The 21,613-nt window shown below is 40.1% G+C and overlaps 1 protein-coding gene across 4 annotated transcripts; it reads right to left on the minus strand.

Annotated features, from left to right (window-relative positions):
* Nucleotides 1-120: 120 nt before the first annotated feature.
* On the minus strand, nt 121-21,365 carry STAMBPL1 (STAM binding protein like 1). Of its 4 annotated transcripts, none has more exons than XM_053983718.1 (11): nt 21,166-21,365; nt 10,225-10,418; nt 9,131-9,348; nt 7,672-7,747; nt 6,393-6,488; nt 5,426-5,780; nt 4,776-4,858; nt 3,713-3,850; nt 2,967-3,079; nt 1,346-1,445; nt 121-427 (listed from the first exon to the last, which is right to left on the minus strand). In XM_053983718.1, the coding sequence occupies exons 2-11, from the start codon at nt 10,306-10,308 to the stop codon at nt 371-373; spliced, it is 1,320 nt and encodes a 439-aa protein (XP_053839693.1). In that variant the 5' UTR covers nt 10,309-10,418; nt 21,166-21,365; the 3' UTR covers nt 121-370. The 4 variants fall into 4 exon arrangements, with proteins under 4 accessions (XP_053839693.1, XP_053839692.1, XP_053839694.1 ...); XM_053983717.1 differs by having other exon boundaries at nt 4,734-4,858; XM_053983720.1 differs by lacking the exons at nt 121-427; nt 1,346-1,445 and adding an exon at nt 3,180-3,243 and having other exon boundaries at nt 3,008-3,079; nt 4,734-4,858.
* Between the last annotated feature and the right edge of the window lie 248 nt (nt 21,366-21,613).

Raw genomic sequence — 21,613 nt, forward strand, 5'->3', positions numbered from 1 at the left:
AAGAGACGTACATAGATGGAAGTCACAAAAAGCCAACCACTGCTAAAAATACCTAATTCTCAGAAGGCAGTAAATGGGAAAAAGTGACAAAAGAAACATTACTTATTTCAACACAGTTACTGTAGTTTGAAGTTCATTTTATTGTTGTGTTTTATGGGTGAGATTTGTTTACAGATTTAGGGTTAATGCCACTGAACTCCATCTTGACAGAGCAACAAAATAACTTCAAAACAAGCTAGAGCAATAAATATCAAACCATTCAATCTAAAATGTATAAATATAAAAGTAATTTCTGAAAATGTAGGAAAAAACAGGAATCCTTTTTTTTCTTTTGGCCTTTTGTAGAGTACATTGGTGTGGTTCATCCGTATCACCTCAGATCCAGCACGATTATCTTTATGTCTTTCCCAACCACATGGGTACATGGCTGCAGAAGAAGTCAACCCATTACTCTCAGAAATCTCAGTAAAACACCCAGTAACTTCATCCATGAACTACGTCTGTAAAAGTTCACTGAAAAGAGCCTACATGGAACAAAAAATCTTAACACTTTTCAGAGTTGGACTACCTTTTAATTATCCCTACACTCAGTGATGAAAGAACAAAACAAAACAAAAAACTCTGACCTCTCCTTTTGAGGACTAATGCTGACATTCAGAGAGCCTGACAACACAGTAATTTCCAAGGTCTCTCAGCATGACTTCTCTGTATTGGATCATTTTATTTTGAGCTATAGGAGATGCTTCTGTATTTGAAGTGAACCCCATTGAAAAAACCCAAACCCTTAATACTCAAAGGTAAAGGCTCTTATCAGAAATGCCAGTGTTAGCTGGAAGACAGTTCTGCCCAGCCATACATGCACCATTATGCTACTGAAACATCAAAAGATACAGCAGTTACAGAGAAATGCTTAGAGAAACCAAGGCAAACTTTTGGCAATGAAGGAAATAGGACTTAACCTACTTATAGCTGCAATTTAAAGCAGCTGGAATGTTTTGTTGGGGCACTAAAATTGGAGAGATGAACTGATTCATTGCTTAAAAACTGAAGAGCTCAAGAATAAATCCCATTTGAAAATGTATTTTTTTCTCCTTCTGAAAGCAGGTAAAAGTGGTGACTGATAGTAACTACCTCTGGTTAACCACCACTTGAATGGCAGCTTGTAACATGGTTCTAATGACTGCTTAAGTAGTCTCCTGATGCCTACCTTGGTCAGTGAACTAAGGGTAATAGATTAGTAAAACAGGGGGAAAATTATTAAGAAATATAATCTCAAGTTTCTGTTTGCAGCAGAACCATGGTCAGGAGTTTGAATAGTAAAAACTTAGTTGAATTATATACTTACATTAAATAACCTAGGGTCCTTTGTATGTGGATGGAATCCTTTCTTTTTACAAGCAGAAACTTCTAGCATGCCAGCATTAGTCAGTCTGAAGATGCCAGTGCTAAAAAGCAGAACAGGAAACTCCTGTTACACACTGCTCCCATAGTACATGTCCAAGGTTTCACATACAAATTGCTTAGCTTAAAAGAAGGACAACAGAAAGGTGCTTGGTGACCTTCAATACACAGGAGCTCCAGCTGAGTTGGGTTTTTAAAGGTATTTTAAATCAAGGGGAGTTGTATTCCTGTAAAGGAAGAGATGATGAGGGGAAGGGGAGAAAAGGGATCACAGTACTGGTGCTGCTCCTGTTAGGCAGGTTAGGCCACTGAAGGATAAGGCTAGTTCACACAGGAACAGATGCAAACCAGAAACTTACGTGTTCTGGATTGCATTTCACCCAGGGCAACTTAAAAACAGCCTTTAAACCAGCTGTGTAAATGACTAGTAGGAGTACATCCTCCCCACTCTTTTAGGTAATCAGGTAACACAAAGCATTAGAAAATGCACTGCTGCAACTCTTTAGGTATTGAATAAAACCTTACAAAGCCATCCTTCTGTAAAGAGGACCTATTAACCACAGGGCAGCACCTGACAATACAAATGTTACAGGTTAGAGTCGATTGCAGGGTATCAGCAGCAACTGGGAGAGAGGCTTGTAAGAGCAGAAATTTGGAAAGGTAAGCAGGCATGCTCAGGGTTAGAAATGCTAGTGCTTGTGCCCTTGCCTCTCAATCTGTGTTCACAGCTCTGTAATCTGAAGGGCCCATTTAGGAAGTTAGGCAACCAGGACAGGATTCACTCTACTGAGGCAGAAGGCCAAAAGGAAAGGCTGAAGACATGCACATTCTAAACAATGGAGTTAGCCCTGGCAACCTGAAATGCCAGGCACACCAAAGGAGAATCACAGATTTGTTCAGCTTGGAAAGAACTTCTGAAGACTGTCTGGTCCAGTCCCCCTGCTCTGGCAGAATCACCTTGAGCAGGTTGCTAGGACCATGTCCAGTCAGGTTTTGCATATCTCCATGGATGTAGACTTCATGACATCTCTGGGAAACCTGTTCCATTACAAACCTTCACTTTAATATTTGTACTATTCTAGTTTTTTCCAGATACATAGTTTGTAACTTACGAAATACAAAAATAGACCCTTATTATCAAAAAAAGTGACTTTTACCCTTCTGCTTTGCAAACTGCAATTTTCATATCATTCTACAGAAATAAGCCTAACCTCCCTCCACATTCTTAAGCAGACAGAATGAAGATAGATCTGTGGTAGGGCATTGGCAATGAGTACTCCAAAAGAATAGTGCCTGTAATTATTACTTTGTTGAGCAGAATATACAAAAAAAATATAAAATTTAAAACCTGGGTCTGTCAAGGGGGAAGGAGAGAGAAGCCAGAAACAATGCTGTGCACAGAGACTGACTGAAATGCAAGTCTAGGCAACTTACAGAAAACAAAGTCACAACACAGTGTTCATGCCCTTCATCTGAGTTGACATGTAGCCTTTGCATTTGATCAGATTCTATGACAAGAAGCAGGGAAAAATACCAAAATATTACTTAAAAAAATCTGAACTTACTCATTATGCTTTGGTGAACAAACAATTGCAATGGCCTCTGGCAACATTAGTTGATAAGAGCAATGAGTATGAAGATCAACACTGGATAAGAATGCAGTTTGTGTTGGATGTGTCTACAAAAAAGAAAGGCAAAACTCAACATCATGAAATATTTCTTACAGGTCAAGGTCAACATAAGGAAAAATAATTTGTTACAAGTGAAAGCATCAGTACTTCCCCAGGCTGGTTTCTAAAGTTCTTCTTAGCCCAGGGTCTATATTGTTCTACATTGTTCAACCTGGAGAAAAGAAGGCTTTTCAGGATCAGATTCATGGAGGCACGTTCACAATCAGATATACAAGCAATTTTCTGATCATGGGGAGAAGAGTGGAATGAAAAAGCACAAGACAAATGGAAATTACTTAATTGTCCAAAATCACTAAGAGAAAAATTAATATAAAGTTTAAACAACACAGTATACCCTTCCCTGACTTTTGAATATGGCATTAGAAAGTAATAAAATACCCCCAAATCAACACAAGTAAAGTTGCACCAGCAAAAGTAGGCCCATTGTGTCAACAGGATGCCTCAATTGCATTAAGGAGTTCTCTGTGGAGAAGAGTGCTTATTTACGTCACTACAATTTGAATTCAGTAAGCAAATTTGTATTACTCCAGTTGTTTCTTTTTTTTTTTTATTTGTGGTTTTTTTCCCACATAGTATGTAGAGCCAACATAGGAAAAGCAGAATCTATGAGTCATACGTACATGGATCCAACCCAAAGTGAGGAGATCATACTGATCCTGAATACCAAATAATTCTTCCACGTTCTCCATGTCACAGTAGTCTGGTCCTGCAGTTTGCTTTGGCACTATTACATGTGTAATAGTAAATTCATTATGAGTCTGCAAAACAAACATTGACTTAGGGTGGTACAGAGTGCCTAAGGAATAAATGCTGAATCAAAATCTGAAAGATATCATTCTATCAGCTAAAACAAAACAGTATAGCTCCACTGATTCCAGCTCCACTGATTCCAGTGCAGCTCACCAACATACTGTACATAAAAATATGCCTTAGCATTTTATCATGAAAGCATGCAGGGTAGTATTAGTCACAACACAAGACTGTTGTATTGAACTATTCTCAGAGATCAGTGTGAAAAGCCTGTCCTTTAAAATAATTAAAAACACATAAAACGGTTTTGAGAAAACTATCATGATTTTCTGTGAAACTTGGAAAAGGACTAATACTGCTGTTCTTTCCCTTCATGCAGTTCAAATACACTTGGGATAATCTTTAAAATTCTTCGTGTCAGCATCAGCCATGACATCTTTCCCTGCTCTCAAAGGACATTAAATGTTATCTAGGTCAAAGAGAAAAAAAAAATCAGATGTTCTACAGCCTGATGGGGAGATTTCTGTTCTGTTGTGCCATTATTAATTTGATGACTCCAGTGGATTCTGGCAGTCTTTATATTTCATTGTCCTGTAACTAAACCTCACTTACCTTAGATGAATGCCAGAGAAAGTACTTGAAAAAGCCTGTATTGTACAGCATGCTGAAAGACTTGCTAGGCTTTACAACAATAGCAGTGTACTTTGAGCAGATGTTTCCCCAATAAAACAAGCCCACAGTGCTGAAATGACCACTCAGGTTATAATATGAATTCATTACATGGAAGGCTAACCATTTATATCTGCTTTTGCTCTGAAATCAATACATCACAGGATATTACAGCACCATCAAGTATGTCTTCCCCATACAAATGTGAGGGTTAAACTGTACCAGTTTTCCACAGAGAATTCCACATGTCTCTATTCCTCTTACTGTATTTGCCTCTGCCAGCAGCAGAAATTTGTGACAGAGATCCCTGGGCAAAATGACACCTCTGAGTGCTTCGGCCAATTGAGCTAACCAAGAATAAAAAAAAAAAGAAAAAAGAGAGAGAGATAAAAAGGCATTTACAGCTAACACAATGAAGATCCCTAAAATAAGGAAATACACACAGTATATTATACTATATTACTACAAGTGGAATAATTATACTTACCACATCATAGACTTCTAATGAGAATTAATCTACAGGACAAGCACTTAATCTAAATTGAAGTCAACAAGCCATAAGATATGCTCATTAGCCTGTCCCTGAGGTGACAGTTAGCTGCCACCTTCTCCCAGGCCAGGGTTTTCCAGGTGGAACCACTGCAGGTTCTGTTTCTCTTCCCTTGAAACCCATGGCAAGATTCAGACTTCATTTCACAGGAACACTAAATCTCAATCTCTATATCCATCCATTGGTACTCAACTGGAAAATGTGAAACTGTGCAACTCTCTCTTAAAATGAAGAAACTACAAGGAACTGTTGTATTTGCACAAACCTGTTCATGGTTATTTCAGTATGGGCAGCCTCACAGTGAATAAAGACATATGCAGGTAGATAAAATAAAATAGGGGATAAAAGAAATATCTGCACTTACTCTGAACAGCACTTAGAGTAGCTGCTGGCTTTAAGACCCGTTCCACTGGCGGCGAATGTCCAGCACAGCCAGAGTTGCCGCGCCTCTCTTTTTTCTCCAGCAGCGCTGCAGATAAGGAACTGTTCTCTGGTACAGAAATACAAGACAGCATACTTCCATCTATCTGTTCAGACATAACCACACTCTCTTTGATTTTCTGATCTCGAGCTAGTTCTTGCTTCTTAAGTTGATCCTCAAAGAACTGAAACTGCTCTGACTCGAGCTGCTGCTGCCGCATATGTGCAATTCGTTTCTTCTCTGCCTCTATTAGCTTTTGGTGCTCCAATTTCTTCAGAAATTCAGTTTTACATTTGTTCTGAAACATACACAACATAGTGACATTCTCAGAACACCAAAAATGCTACGACAAATGGTAGGAAAGGAGCAATCTAACAGTTCAATAAAACCATAAAATCCTGTCATTAAAAAGGAACTCTTGGAACCTGGTTACTGAACTGGAAAATACAACTATATCCCCAAAGGTAGGATAGAAAACATAGCACTGATGGATGGAACAAAAAAGATGTTTCTTGGATGCTTTTTCCAAGACAAGTTTTTGGGTTATAGATCCTGTTTTCAGTAGCTTCAATCTCAATTCAAATTAGAGCACATTTGGAGCCAAGGAATCTTTTCCACTTATTGACATGAGTATCAATTTCATTTTCTTTATAAGTCAGATTCAGAGCATACCAAAAACTTATTTGGATCTTTGTAGACACTTATTAAGTAAATATGGCAGCACATTTGTGCATTTGCATTACTTATTTTTAAACGACCAGCTGATTCTGAAGAAGAAATGAAAAGTCATTCCTAAGTAGCTCGGGAAATTATTAGGTTCTCATAAAACTGGTATTTTACTGCTTAATTTTTAATTTTTATATGACAGAAAAATATTCATGTCAACATTTAATAATCATATAAAACTTACTTTGTGTTGCATGTATTCTTGATATTCTAAGTTATATTTTTTTAAAAGATCTCTTTTCAATTCATCTGTCCGTGGAAATGCAACCTCCTTCAATTTCTTTGAGGTAGAATGGGGAAAAAGATAAATAAGTTTATTTTTCACTTTTAAAAAGAGCCACCTGGAAAACATACTCATCTGTAAGACAGATTTTTAAAAAATACAAAACAGAAAAAACCTGCTCTTCTCAGGAAAAAAAAAGCAAAAGAGGAAAATACACATTATACCATCAGTTTATGAAACTTCTATAATACATTGGTTTCAATAAATATATTGATTTACATTAGTGAAACATGTGACATGGCTGCTTCTTATCTCAAGCAAAGATTAGCCCTTTTGCTAGCAGTCTGTTATCTCTGTCTTGCTTAATAGGTGTGTGTGATGACCAATGTTTTTGTTGTAGGCGTAAATCGTAAAAAAATGCCAAGGCCAACTTAGAGAGTTTCGGGTAGAATACTTGCATTTTTCTCTGAAACTTCCCAGTCAGAAATATGTTTGAATATGCTCATTTCCAAGGGATGTTCTCCTAGTGGACCACAGTCAAAACTCTGGCATTAATTGTTTTGGTTTTGAGTAAAACATTCAGTTTAACAGTAGAGAAAGCAAGCAAACATGGGGGCATGGAGCAAGAGACATGGTCCTACTAGCAATTCTCACTGGGCAGTTCCAGCTGTTTTAACTTCAGTATAAGGCTATACTTAAAATTTATTTAGGATTTATTTTCTAGAGGGGAAAAAACCAACAGTAAAACTATTTTGTATGGAAGAGGAGGAAAAAAAATCTGGTAAAAATGAAGCAAATATATATTTGGTGATAAAGAAAGAAAATATATACTTTACTTATTTAGCAGAGTAAGCAAATACTGCACAGTATTTGCCACACATTTCTCCTTCTGTTTGCAATAGTCGGTTTGGACCATTATCCATTCACATAACTGGGACCAGAATCAAACTAAGTACTGTTAACATGTGCATTTTTAATATGCAAGCTTTCAGAAATAGATGTACCTGGGCTCCCAACAACCTACCACCTTACTGAGACCATTCTCATTCACATTTTAGATCAATAATTTAATTTCCAAAATAAAACATGTATGAGTAGTGGAGAAAAGTATCAGAAATTGAAGCTGCGATGGCTGGTATGGGTGCTCTGGGGAAAAAGAAGCTGTTGCTTATATGTGCTGGGAAAAATGAAGAGGTTCTGAGTAAAATATTTCATAAATACCAGGAAACCATAACCCTACCTTAATAATATCTTGTTTTTCTGGTACTGCACATTGGTGATAGTCTCGGTGACTGGGCAGCTTTTCTACAAACAACCTAGAAAATTAAACATGCATGTGTTTAGTCAGTAGAATACCCACAATAGCTTTCATGTTGGCAGAAAAATCAGTTTCACATAACTGTTAAACACTGAATTCCAGATGACTTGGACCAGGGCTCTATACACATGTTTAAACTAACATATTATGGTATGGACCTGTATGGGACACACAGGATAAGGACAGGAGATTATTTTCCACATCTGATATATTTTGGTTTCCATTAGTACTGGGTTAGGTTAAAAAAAAGGCCTAGCTAGCAGCCAGCATCTAAAAATATCCCTCAAAAACATCCTCCACTCTAGTCAGTGCTAGTAAATCCTATTTCTACTCTCTTTATCTGTTCTTAGCCAAAATGCTGACTCTCCAATGGAAGACAAGAATGATACACTGACTATCACTAAAGCAGGTATTTTTACCAGACCAAGCTGCACAGATAAATTATGGCAATACTCAGCTGCAAAGAGTTTGTAATGTACAGCTAGTATCATTCTTTCAGTAATTCGCACAATATTCACCTCCAGACCCTCTTTTTATAAAAGAGATAGGTACATTTGAAAACAGGTGGGCTAAGAAAGGTTTGGTCTAGTTTTCAAAGTATGAGGAAAATAAGGAGGGAGGAGGGATGTTTCCTTTACAAAAATTTTAAAATATGCACATTAAAAAAACCCCAAACCTTTCTGAAATAATAAAACAAACCAATCAATCCTACAGCAAAACTAGCTAGGTTAAAAGTTTAAATCTGCCAGTGATATATTTTTCAGCTGTCTATTTTGAGAGTTGTAATGAAAGCTGGCCAGATTTATTCTTTTGTGGTAAGGAGAATAATCATGAACATACATTGTAGATTTTGCATTTATTCCTGTAAGAAACAATAAAATATACTTAATCCTTTTGGGGGAATAAAGTAAAAAGGATGCAAGAAAACCCTTTTCTCATGCTTTTTAAGTATTGTGCAATACTACCATCCTTAAGATCAGCAGATGCTCATAGGACATAACTACTAAAGGCTTAGAAATCTTACTTAAACATTGCTTTTAAAGTCAAAAATTGTGTTTAACCAACATGCTGACATGTAAAGAATAATCTGGGGGCAACAGTGCTCATGGTATGGCCTGGCAGAGTAAACTTAAACCTCTGTATGTTAGGTTAATTCATGCCTGGCTGTTCACACATGGGTAGGACAACCACATGAAAAAGTGGTAGGGTTTTAACAAAGTTTTAACAAAGCCCACGCTCAGGGTAAAATATCTCCAGAGAACAAAGCTGTTCTGCAAGAACATTAACCAAATTTCTCCTTATCTAAAGGGGTTCTCGGTGCAGCTCTCCATTTCAGTTTACTCAGAATTATAAGCTGTAATGGCTACAACTGCTTTCTTACGTTATGAACTTGTTATAAAACACAAAAGCGTTCTCCAGGTTTCCCTCCTCCATGTACACCGACGCCATTCGCTCCATCTCCACTCCAGATCGGAAGTAGCGCCGGGGAGTGATGTCCTCATTGATTGTGATATTGCTGCCAAGCTTGCTTAAGGCACGTACTCTCTCCTCTGGGGTCACAGAGATGTCTGTGTGGTCAGGAATAGCTACCAGCTTTTTCTGAAAAAGAACAGTCTCATTAGCGAAGAGAATATTCCGTTTCACTTCCAGTAAGTGGTCCCAGTCAAGAAGCTCAAGGGAAATACTCAGCTAGTCTTTTCTGAAAATAGGCATTGGTTTCCCCACCTCTAGCCACAGTTGAAACATTCCAACATATTTCTCAATTGCAAGTAAATTGTGATCAAAAAGAAAAGTGATCTTATTCCCTCCAAAAACAACAACAAAAAAAGATAAATTTAGGAAAACACCTGGAGGGGAAAACAATTAAGTAAATTGCTGTAGAAATTATCAAAGGCAGTATAAAGTGTGTCCTCTTAAAAAAATCCCACACATGAATTCTACAAGGTTCTGTCTTAAATTACTGAAATAATTTGATAGATGTGCTGAATACTCAGACTCCTATTACACGACAGCATTTGACTTCTAGAAATAGCTCAGGAAACAAAGAGCAATAAGCTCCTCTGGTCAGTCAACAGTTCATTTCAAATCTTCATTTCCAGTTTTAAATGAGGCAGTTAAAGACTAAGAAGTTCGAACTAATTACTGAAGAAGAACCATAGCTGCTTATTATGGTCATTACCTTCCCGGTAATTAATAAATAAATAAATGGCTACTGCAGGTTGTTTCCTCTTACTTTGGTGAAATTTTTTACTCTTTCTATTCAAAATGCTCATTTCAACTTCTTAAAAATCTGGTCGCTGACACCCCATAAATCACACATACAGAAATATAATAAATTCCAACAAAACTGTCAGGCAGCATGCAGGAAGAGACCCATGGGGCTGAGAGCCACCACTGCTAAACAGCTCTTTTGAAATTTTTCCTAATTGAAAGAGAAGTTGCTCAGTCACTGAAACATTTTTCTGTAATACATACCAATGAGCTGACAGTGAACGGTTGCTCCATGCTGTTGTCTGCCTGTAAACCAAGGAGATTGCTCTTTTCCTCCAAAGTCTCCATCTGACAAAAAGGGCAGTATCAATCCTGAGCTCAATATTTGCCACCAGCTGTCTCAGGGTTTAATAGCCCAAGGGAAACTGGAATATAGATATGTTGATTGTGGTCGTGTGCTGGAAAAAATAAGTCATTCAGATTAGAAATACATTCAAATGTCATGTAAGTTTGCATGCCAGCACCCACTCTTACTTTGGTGGCACAGTACTTACACATTTAATAATAATTTAAGACTTACCAGATGTCTAGAATTTAAATTGGGAATGCATAATGGCTTAGAGTGCAGTTGTGGACTAGTTGACGTGTACTAAGGTTATTTCAGCATATTTGAACACAATATATTAATTTTACAACTTTTATAGCAACTTAAAAACCCCCTAACTTTCAAGTATTAAATGAAAAAGACAGAAGTTTGAGGACTTATTACAGAATCTGTACTTCCTTGAGCATATGTTTACAAACCTATTTATAAAAATATGAATCTGGTATCTTTATTTTCTGCTAAGACTATGAGAAATAAAACTTTATATACAAATTTGTATCAGTAATATAAAGCAGAAAGAAAAAACTTCCAACACCATGTGTTCTACCTGCACAGCTTGCTGATTTCTAAACTCAAAATACAATCAACTCTGATGGGTCAACTAACAAAAATTCCTCCTTGCACAGCTTTGAACTTAAGAGAAAAAATGTAGATGTTGTGGTCATCAAAAAAAAAAAAAAAAAACCCTCAAAAGGAAACTAAACCAAAACAAGAAAACCCAACTCTGAAAGAGGAATGAAATACTCAAATTACACAGGAAATGTGAAAATTAAGTTTCTAACGTGTTTTTTCACTTTGGTGTGCTCAGTCTAAACAGATTTGATCTTGCATGTCAAAGGCGCTTTATATGTTGCAATAAACATGTAAAAAATGTTGCAAAAATATGTAAACATGCATGATTTTGTAAAAGCATAGAGTGGGTTCAGCAAAGATATTTTCTCAGCACAGCTCTCTCCAGAGGCCAGAGGACTCTGGGTTGAAGAAAACAACCCTAATGTGTTTTCAGATGGCTGTATTTCTCAAGTATTGATTTTTTTCCTCATTTTTCTTCCAAAGAGCAATACCATCTATTAGATCAGGCCTTAATTTTAACCATTATTGCAATTCATTTTCAAGAGGTTTTGCTAATTAAGGTATTCAAACTGCTTGCACAATTTGTAACCAAAAAATATAAGCAAGACTTATACATCTGAGAAAACAACCTTAGTTGTGGTTGCAGTGCTAATAAAAATAGTTCTCCAAACCATTTAATTTTATGGACATGGAGCTCTGGTGTAAATTATCACCTTGGCAGGAGAGCCTATTCATTGCCTATTCACAAACTGTAGAAAGGCCCCATGGGACAATGATAAGGAAATATTTTTGCTTTAGCCTACTCCAAGAAACATTCTGCTTTAGGGCTTGTTCCACCCAAAACCCTTCTTCACTGAAGCACTGTAGATGTGGAAGGCTGTGAAAGGAGAGAGCTAAAAGTTTGCCCAGTGCAATTTGCAGCACAGATTCTAAGCAAAAATAAAATCTTCAGTGAGAGACTCTGCATTCATATGCTTTGTGGAACTCGAACAAAAACCAAACCAACCTGCCAAACAAAAAAAAGATGTAAAAAGCATATATTTTATAAATATTTATCCATTCACTTACCCACCACTTGTGAATTGTTAATTTTATTTCCCCTAGAAGCATCTGGGACAGCTAAAATACTTGAATGGAAGAATGGATTTGGTCTAAAGTACGTATGCATCCAAGTATAGCAAACTGCAAAATGTTCTAGTCACTCATGTATATAAGAAAAATTGTTCAAAAGTAAAGGTGCAGAAATGTATTTCTCTCCAATTTCGTATTTAATTTAGTAGCTTCTGGCAAAAAAAGCTTTTCTGTAGCAGTTTTTCATTCTGCTTTTCAAGGCTTTCTCCCTTAACAGTCCTTCTGCAAAGCCTAGAGAGGAAATGGACATTTAGGACCAGGCTCATGAGATGCTTCCCACTGAAGACATGGAATATAGATCAAATGCTTTCAGCTGTTACCACTCCTTGGAGAGCTTTCAATCTAGCTGCTAGGTAAGTGCAAAAAAGTTACTGCAGCAAGTGGCAAACACAAGAGCCACTAATAAGGGGTATGGTTTGTTTTTTTGGGGCCAGCACTCCCAAAGAGGTCTTTGTTAAAGAGGCCAGTGGTGTTCCCCCATCAAAATCTCTTTGGAAATGCCACAGGAAGACATAATGGAACCCTTTACTTGCAAATATTTCTTGACTTACTCTAATATTAAAGTTATAAGCATAATTCAGTGAACTTTAAACTAAAGAAGCATTAGTTAATATAATTTTTTAAAGTGTAATACCAGGTATTTTAAAGAGGAGACATCTGGTAATAGCAGAAACTCACACTTCCTCAAAATTGTGTCAGAGCCTGGAAAAGATGAAGAAACTCTGCAAAAAAACGTAAGACATGTCACAGTGCAAGAGTTTAGCAGAAGAATGTCTGCAAATAAAAGAAGAAACTGGCTTTTTAAATGTAGTTTCAGGAACACACTAAAAAATGAGACACTGTAAATAAGGAAGAAATACTAAGATGAATTTGTATCCCTTTTACAAAAATGTCATCTAAGATTTCCAATATATTCACTATTGCAGCTGGCAGTGTAACTTAAGGAAAAAGAACTCCTATAAAGAATGTGGGCTGACTTATGACTGCACTCCCATATATTATCCTTAACACGTGGACGCGCTGGCAGAATTATGAATGATTAAAATGCTGAGAGTTAAGCTTTACTAAAACCACCACCAGAGGCATGTCTGCCAGCTGCCTGGAACGCCTCTGTGCACAATGCTCCTCACGGCACAGCCTCACACTCACCTTCAGCAGGGCACGGCACTGCCGCGGGGCTCCCCTCACCCTCACCATCCTTCTCTGGACTCTCACTTTGCTGCCTCCACTGACTTCAAGGCAAGTTGTAGCTGATCCAAATTAAAATTAAATGGACTTTTACTTCCTTCTCAAAATCAAAATGCAAAGGAGCAGGCAGAACCACAAAGCCAGCAAAGCAGAGAGGTTTGTCACTTTCTGAGGCAGTGCTGCCCTAGATTGGTATGAGCTGGCTCTGAAAGGGCACCCTAAGAGTTTGTATAGCTCCTACAAAAATTGCCCAGTTCTGGCAATTCAAATAAATTCAAACACCAAATCTCTCTATATAGCTGAAACTAATTACACTTAAATATACAAAATACTTTACTAATACAGTGAACTATACTCCAACCTCAACCACAGGGGATAAATACCAATGCTAGCTTGGAGCTGTCTTAATCTATTATACTCTAAAGTGCTCAAAATTCTGAGAGTGAAGATGCATTTTTCTACTTCACTATTTCAGGCATTCCAGTTAACTTACATGGACTTAGGTAATGTTTGTTTGAGGAGAAATGCCAGGATTTTAGCATTCAAATTAAGTTTTTTTTCTAATTAAGAGCTTTCTGATAGTCATTACCAGATAATAATAATAATCTAACATCAATTCAATGGTTAAGGAACTTGATTTCATTGGGAATAGCACTACTCATCAAATCCCATTTCCTCCCCAAAAAGCATTTGTTTTCGCATATGTCCCATCTTATTATCATGTGTATTAATCCTTGAAAAATCCAGATTTATTAAATCAAAGCCATTCAGCCACAAGAAAACAGAGCAAACTGAGAAAAGCAGCATTTTAAATGGCATTGAAAGTGATTCCTTCTGTTCAGGCTAACAAGCATGGTACCAAGCACCAGGGAAGTGAAAAGCAGAGAGAGCAATTTTAAGTGAAAGTATATGCCAAGAGTAGTACACGAAGACAGAATAAGCATATAAAGTACCTCAGGAGCAGGCTCATGAGACAGAGGTGGTGTGAGAAGCTCGGGGAACGCATGAACAAACAAACCCTTCTGAGAGCTGCACTATCACAATTCACCACAGATTCTCCAACGCCCTGACGCTTTGCTGCACGCTGGCATTTCAAACACTTGCCAGGCTGGCTGCATGTGGCCAAACGAGGCAGCCTGGCTGTGCTCAGAGCCCGACAGGCACGGTTTCCCGGTTACAGAAGCGTGCTGTGACAGAGAGGTGACACACATGGGCTTTCCCCGTTACAGAAGCGCGCTGTGACACAGAGGTGACACACATGGCTGCACAGCGCGGCTGCAGCGCGGTTGGAGCCGCACAGCGGTGTTTGCAATGCCTGCAGCGCAGCCAGGGCGCAGCCCGGCGCGAGGAGCGGGTCTCCCTGCCTTGCTGGGACAAACCCTGAAATGTCCTTCCCTGACAGAACCTGGCTCCGGGAGATGACTGTCCCAGCCAGGCCAGGGACACCAATCAGGACCATGCTCTGCCCAAGGATGCCCACAGGGACTGTGGCACCCCAACAGGAGCTGCGCTGCTCCAGCTCTTCAGAGAGGACACAAAGAGAAGCTCAGGGTGTCAGGACCTCCCAGAAACCGACTGCAGAGTGCTAGCATTGAATTTCTACTCCTTGTCATCGTCTGGAGGCTTCAGTTCTTTACAAGAGGTTGAACGAGCAATGTTGCTCCTTCTCAAGAGGTTACAAGAAATGTTGAATGAGCTTTTTGGATTTTTAAACAAGTAACTGAGTAACTTCCATAAAATTAGTTAAATATATAGTTTTCCTTTTGTAACATTAGTTACTTTGTAACATTAGTTTCCTCTTTGTAACACATTTTTAAATTTCAAGGGAATTAATCATAACACGGACTCTACTGCTGTCTGTAACATTTATCAATATTTTGATTATTTGCCTTATGAAAAAAATCTTTGTTAAAAAGATCACTGGCAAAATTTTCCAAAGCACTTTCTTCATTCAAAGATTAGGTTAAAAATAATCTATGCAATGATTTATTCTCTGAATATTTTTAATGGTGGGTTATTCCAGAAATACTCATCCTTTTGTCTGATATTTTTGTGGAATGTAAAACCTAGATGAGGTTTCTAGCAAAATCATTCACTTCACTCCAATGGGATCAGGATTCTTAAAGTATATCTAGAAATATTTGCTAATATAGAAGCTAAAATGTAATATAGTTCTACTTTTTGAATCTGTTCTTGAGAGAACTGTTCTGCAGCCATCCCATGGCAAGAAAAAAGCTTCCTTTAATATTACCATGAGAAGTTAACACAATCATACTTCATGTTACTATACTAGGAAGTGTGATGATTACAGAATCCTAGAATAAAGATGCATCTCAAACCATAAGGAGGTCAGTCCTCACTAAAATAGCCAAATTAGCAAATGCAAATAACACCTTTCAATTACCCATAATGGAACTAAGTTGTCTCAGCAAACTTGAAATAGGTCACACCAGTGACTGCCAGATGAAGTTAAAGAACCATTCCAATAAGTCACCCATGAAGCAGATACTTAAAATTCTGTACTTGGAAGTGGATACTCAAGTGAATTTGGTGAAAATCAGGTTAGAAATACAGGCACCTATCTCATTCAGCTATTTTTGGAATACCAGGCCATGTATTGGCACAGCACATGATTATTTATACACACACACTTAGGTTTGATATATAAATATGCCAAATACCAGCCTAAATAGCAAACTGCCTTCTGTTGGTTCTCTCCAAAAAGAAACAGCACGTTCATCTGTCAACATGCTTTTTGTAACAAGCATTCATCATCACAGCAAGTGATTCAGCTGGTATAGTAAGCAGTCTCTTCTGGAAAAAAACCCAACAAAGCGCTGAATGTCATGGCAAGACGATTCTCTTGTGAACAGGAAATACCCAATCAACAAAACTCAACAGAATGGCCTTTCAATTAAAGGAATCACTGCGGGGAGCCAGTTCCTGAAAACCCTGTGCCTTTCAACGGAGAAGTTGCTCTTTACAGCTACTACTAAGCTCAGCTCCAGAAAAGCCCATCTCAGTAACAGTTCATAGTTTGACAGTGCTCCTTAGCTCCACAGCTCCATTGAAACAGCAGTTCCAAGACCACCTCCCAAGCACCACTAACTCCCAGAAGCAGCTGCTGAGCTATACAACCATCTCTCCTAGAAGTGGGTCAAGAACATTTCCTCTTTCTCACTGGTGAAGTGCCTCCCATGCCCCAGCACACTGCCCAGAGGCCTCTGTGCAAACTGTGTCAGTGGAGGATTGACAGTAGCACCTTCACCTGCTTGGGCCCTGAGAGGGAGAAATCACGGGCAGGGAAGATCCTCCATGCACAGGGACTGCCAAACCCAAGCCTTGCTTATGCTTAGGCCACTCAGTGCTGTACCTTGCATCACGAAACTGAGCTTTATTTTCATCTGAAAAAAGAATGGGTGACACAAGGGTCTGTTTTCCCACTTCAAAATGGAGTTTGAATTAACTGTCTGAAGACTGTTATAGTTGTTCCGCAAATATTTGGACTACTGCAATTAGTCAGCATAGTTATTTGAATATCATTGACTACCTGTTTTCTAAGGACAGCATTCCTCTTGGCATAGATACAAACATTAGTGCATGAAGAAGTACGTTAATAGAATTAGATTGCTACTAGTTCTGCTAAGACTCTGATAAACCACTACAATATGCAGATGATGTCCAGCATGGCACGTGCAAGAACCTGACTTCACAGAGTATGTGAATGCAGAGCCTACAGGCTTCTCTCTCCTATTGCTTCAAAGCACAGAGGAGACCTCTGACTGTCAACTATTTTCTCATTCTTTTTTATGCAGGCTGTTTTGAAATCAACATCTAGTATGGTTGTGTTACTACAACACAACCCTATGTGTCTGAGCTGTACACATAGATGACGGGTCACTACCACATTTATTAACAAGTTCTGCCTACAACAATATTGTGACTTTTAAGAGAAAGTTCTCAAAAATGGACTGGAAATACTAAACATTCAAACGTGCATTCGTGAATTGACAGTTCTTTCTCTTGTGGATTCTTATATTAAAACAAAACACAATCCCTCCTCCCCCTCCTTTCTTTAGTGACACAGTTCAGTTTTAGCAAAAAAGCATTTTTAACATAATGGATAAATATCAACCATGGTAGAATGTCTGGGATTTAGAAATCTTTCTTAGGCAGTCAGTGAAATATACTTATGCAACACAGAACAGCATCTTTCCAGTGACCCACTAAAAAGATGTTCTAGACATGGTGTAGAAAAACAGTGCTATTTCCTTCCCTTGGGATATCCACAACAATTCCCCAAGAAAATTGCACCAGGGCACAATAACCGTGGAAGTACAGAAGAGGGAGAGGACAGAAGTACAAGAAAGAGCTGGTTGTACACAGCTTGTTCTTTGATGATTCTACTGAAATACCGAAAAAAAGGAGATATTTGCAGTCCATTACATCAGCAATAAAACTAACTTCCACCATGAAGGCAAGAAGCTGTGTTGCTAAGGGAAACAAATGAGAGGTTAAAACCAGCACAGAGGTCTGCAACTTCATAGACTTCCAAGAATCAAAGAAAGCATGATTCCTTGCAAAGCCTTAAGTTTCACAGATTTTTTCTGTCTGTATCCCTATTTCTCTCAGGGGCAAGGTCCCACTAGGCTAGAGGGGTTAAGAATCTTCTGGTTCTTCCTATAAAATGCAATTATTTTTTTCTGGCAAAATATATCCTGCGTAATTTTAGAACACTTTCAGACTCCATAGCATCTAACAAGGACACTTGTTGATGGAGTGACTAACTGGTTGCAACAATCAATTTTTGTCTCTATCACATGACAAATTTTTATGCTGTCTTACTTTCTATAGCTCGAAATATGGGGGACAAAATAAAGGCGAGCCAAATTTATTTGACATTTCTGACAAACAAATTCACAGTTTATTTGAAGCCTATTGAAGTGTCTATAAAGAATGAAGCTTGTTTTTTTTTTTTGCCTCAAATTTAGGAAAAATAATTTGAGGCATTAGTTCAAAGGATTCTGACTGTTTTGTACACAAATGGTTAAGTAAGGAAAGGTCAGGTAAGAAATGGATAGTGAGATTACCTAGAAGATGAAGTGTGATCAATCAGTATGAACAACTACCATTCAGTATGAACAATACCAATCTGGCATGATTCTACTGTACAATGTTTATATTAAAATAACACAGCTGATTTTGTAAGGGAATCTTTGACCTTCTCCCCTATTCTAGATGATTCAGGGTGTAACATGCTATGAGCAAAGAACAACCCAGGAAAAACAAGATGAATGTCTGGCTCTATGAGAAGAATTCTGTGAGCTTTAGACTGCTTGTCCTACTTGGATAGATACAATATTTAATTTCTCTTACTTAAGTTTCTAAGATTGACAGTGGTAAGCACATGTTTTATAGCAGCACTGGCTGTAACACAGTCAGCTCACAGGGCTGCTTGACAGTCAGCTGAATTATCCAGACTATCAAAGCCGAGCACTATGGTTCTGGTTAATATTTTGTACCCCTGCAGGCCAACAGCTTCATCCCAGTGAAGCTATGCACAGTCCACCTTTGAGCCTTTCATATTATTTGCTTTTCCCCTCAGGATGAGCCCATTGATCTTTGCAGCCTATACAAGCTCCTTTTTATATCAACACAGAGCCGTAGATGTCTCTGAAGGCTTTTTGACAGTGGTTCAGAGATGCTAAAGGTTCAGAGATGCTAAAAGAGGAAGATACTTCCTACGCTGATTATGTGGAGAGCCCACAGCTTCCATAACGCAATTCCGTATGTTGTGTGCTGAGCTGTGACTCATCCAGAGCTGCCAGTAGGAAGTGGTAGGCAGCAGGTTGTGTCTGAGGAGCTGCCTGATTCACAGCACTCCTGAGAGGCATCAGCAGCTGGGCAAGATTGAAAAGGCTGGATTTTTATAATAGGAATTTCTTTGCAACAACAGTATTAAGCCACTGCACATGGATTGTTCAGGAACTGCACAAGCAAGATCATTTTCTCTCATGGACTGATACTTCGATTAATAATGGAAAGCATGGCCAGAAAATATGTTTCCTGGCATGACAATCTAAATGTTCTAATTTTATTAAAATTGTGTAGACAAAGACTTCCTTTACATGGCAGCAAACTAATTTTCAGAACACAAACTGGAAGTGTAACCTTCTGTGCAGAAATAAAATTTCAGGAGTCTGATAAAACCAGGAAAAATCATTATACATACATGTCCAGAAAGCAGAGACCAAATACTTAGTTTTATACAGTATTTGTTCAGTGCCTTCATGCACAAGTCACCTTGCCATTCCCTCAGCAGCTGAAGATTTTACAACATCCCTCACCTAGAGCTATACTCTTCCTGATCTTGGTGATTAACTTCCAGAAAAAGCCTGAAGGCCTAACCTTCAGCATGTTTAATGCTCATAAAGAAACCCACACAAGAAATGCCTTCACAGCGTTTGCAGAGCAGTATCAAGTAATAGAAATGACTGCAGGATTGATCAAAACAATTTTTAAACATAATGCTACAAAATACCCCCCTGCACTTACAGCCATTTAAAATACTGTACACACACACCCACACAAGGACCCCCAGCTACGAAATTCGTACCCACAGAATTACACAGAATTTTGGATGAATGCTTCCTGCAGTCCTACAGTATCCTGTGATCTGTGAAACTCCAGACTTGTGAACACTGTCCTATGGTTTGGTTATCCAAACATTTAGCACTTAGACATGCAATATACCAGCCACAATGTATTTAGTAGGTGAGAAAACTCGTCTGTTTCAGAGCATATTGCCTGAGCAGCACTCACAACAACGAACTTGGGCTCCATTCTCCTGGGAATATTCAATGAAGTTCTGGGTCTATATCTTATTTTCTAGGACTTGGTTGTCTAAGGCAAGTAATCAATATACGCTAACTACAGTTTTGGATAGTAATCCACTTAAGCCTGCAATGAGGAGCAACCTCATTTCTGTGAAGGCAGAACTTTCTCAAAGCTGGTTTTCACCTGGGGAATGAATGTCCTGGGAAGCACAGTGTATCCAAGATCTCATATTCTCACTACTTCCCATTCTCAGTAGAAGGTGGGGGTTTTCCTGCCCATGACTTCTCAGAGCATTCAGAACCATGTACATATTAAACACAAATAATTCCACATCAAGAGGAATTCCCCCAGAAGAGATTTTTTGGCATCCTTCTGAAACCGGGCTGCATGTGCAAGAGCGAGGTACATTCCTCAGTGCACTTCAGAAGGACACCTGAGATCCTACAGAGGTCAAAAGGAGGCAGGTACAAAACCAAGTACATGAAGAGAAAAAGCTCATCAGAGAGTTACAGATGCTCAGCAGCCACAATTTCTACTGGTTTAGAATCTTTCACTTTCTGTTCCGATGATCATCTTTCACATATATATGGAAATCATTTAAAACCAGAATATTGTTATCAGTTTGATTTGTCTCTGGCACACGGCAACATTCCGGACTCCCCACCACGCTGCCACCAGCTCTTTGCGTAGACGCAGCGGAGTCAGCAGGTTCAGCCGGCCGGGCTCGCTGCCCGCCGCCCCCCGCCCAGCCCCCGGTGCCACCGCACTGCCCACGCTGCTCCCCGGCCCCGCCAGCCGCTCCCGCCCGGGGCCGCTCCCGCCCGGAGTTCCGCCCTGCCCGGAGCAGGGCTGCTTCCGAGAGGCCTCCGCGGGTCGCCGCACCTGACCCCGGGGCGGGCGGGGACGGGACGCTGGCCGGGCCGGGGAGCGGATGGAGCCGGTCCCGGCGCCCGCCGCCACGGCCCCGGAAGGGGTACCGGCCCCTGCTCGCTCTGCCCGCAGGGGCCGCTGGCGCAGAGCAGCGGATGGAGGCGGGAGGCAGCGCCCCGCGGCTCCGCGCTGCCCGCAGCGGGAAGGGCGATGCTGCTTACCGGGTCTCGCATCCGTGCGAGCGGCGGCGCGGCCGCTGCCGTGGACAAGGCGCGGGCGGGGGGAAGGCGGGAGCGCCGGGGCGGCCTGGGCCTCCTCCTGCTTCTCGTTCTCTTCTTCCTCCTCCCGTCTCGCCTCGCCTCGCCCCGCCGGGACGCGGAGCCCCGGGCGCCCTGCGCGGGAGCGGCCCCGGGCGGGCAGGTGGCGGCGGGGACCGAGCGCCCTGCGCCGCCGCAGCCGGGCCGTGTCACGGTGCGGGGCGAAGGGAGGAGCCTGCGCCGCGCCGGGCGAGCGGCGGGGCCGCGTCCCGCTCTGCGCTGCGGGGTCCGGCCGCCGCTGCAGCCCCGCAGCTCCGGGGGCGAGGGCAGCGGGAGGTGCCGTGCGTGGGTGGCGCCAGGCCGGGGCAGAGGGTGCTGGGGTGCAGCATGGTCCGAGCGCACCTGGCATGTG

This window comes from Vidua macroura, chromosome 8, assembly GCF_024509145.1.
Source record: "Vidua macroura isolate BioBank_ID:100142 chromosome 8, ASM2450914v1, whole genome shotgun sequence".
Classification (NCBI taxonomy): domain Eukaryota; kingdom Metazoa; phylum Chordata; class Aves; order Passeriformes; family Viduidae; genus Vidua; species Vidua macroura.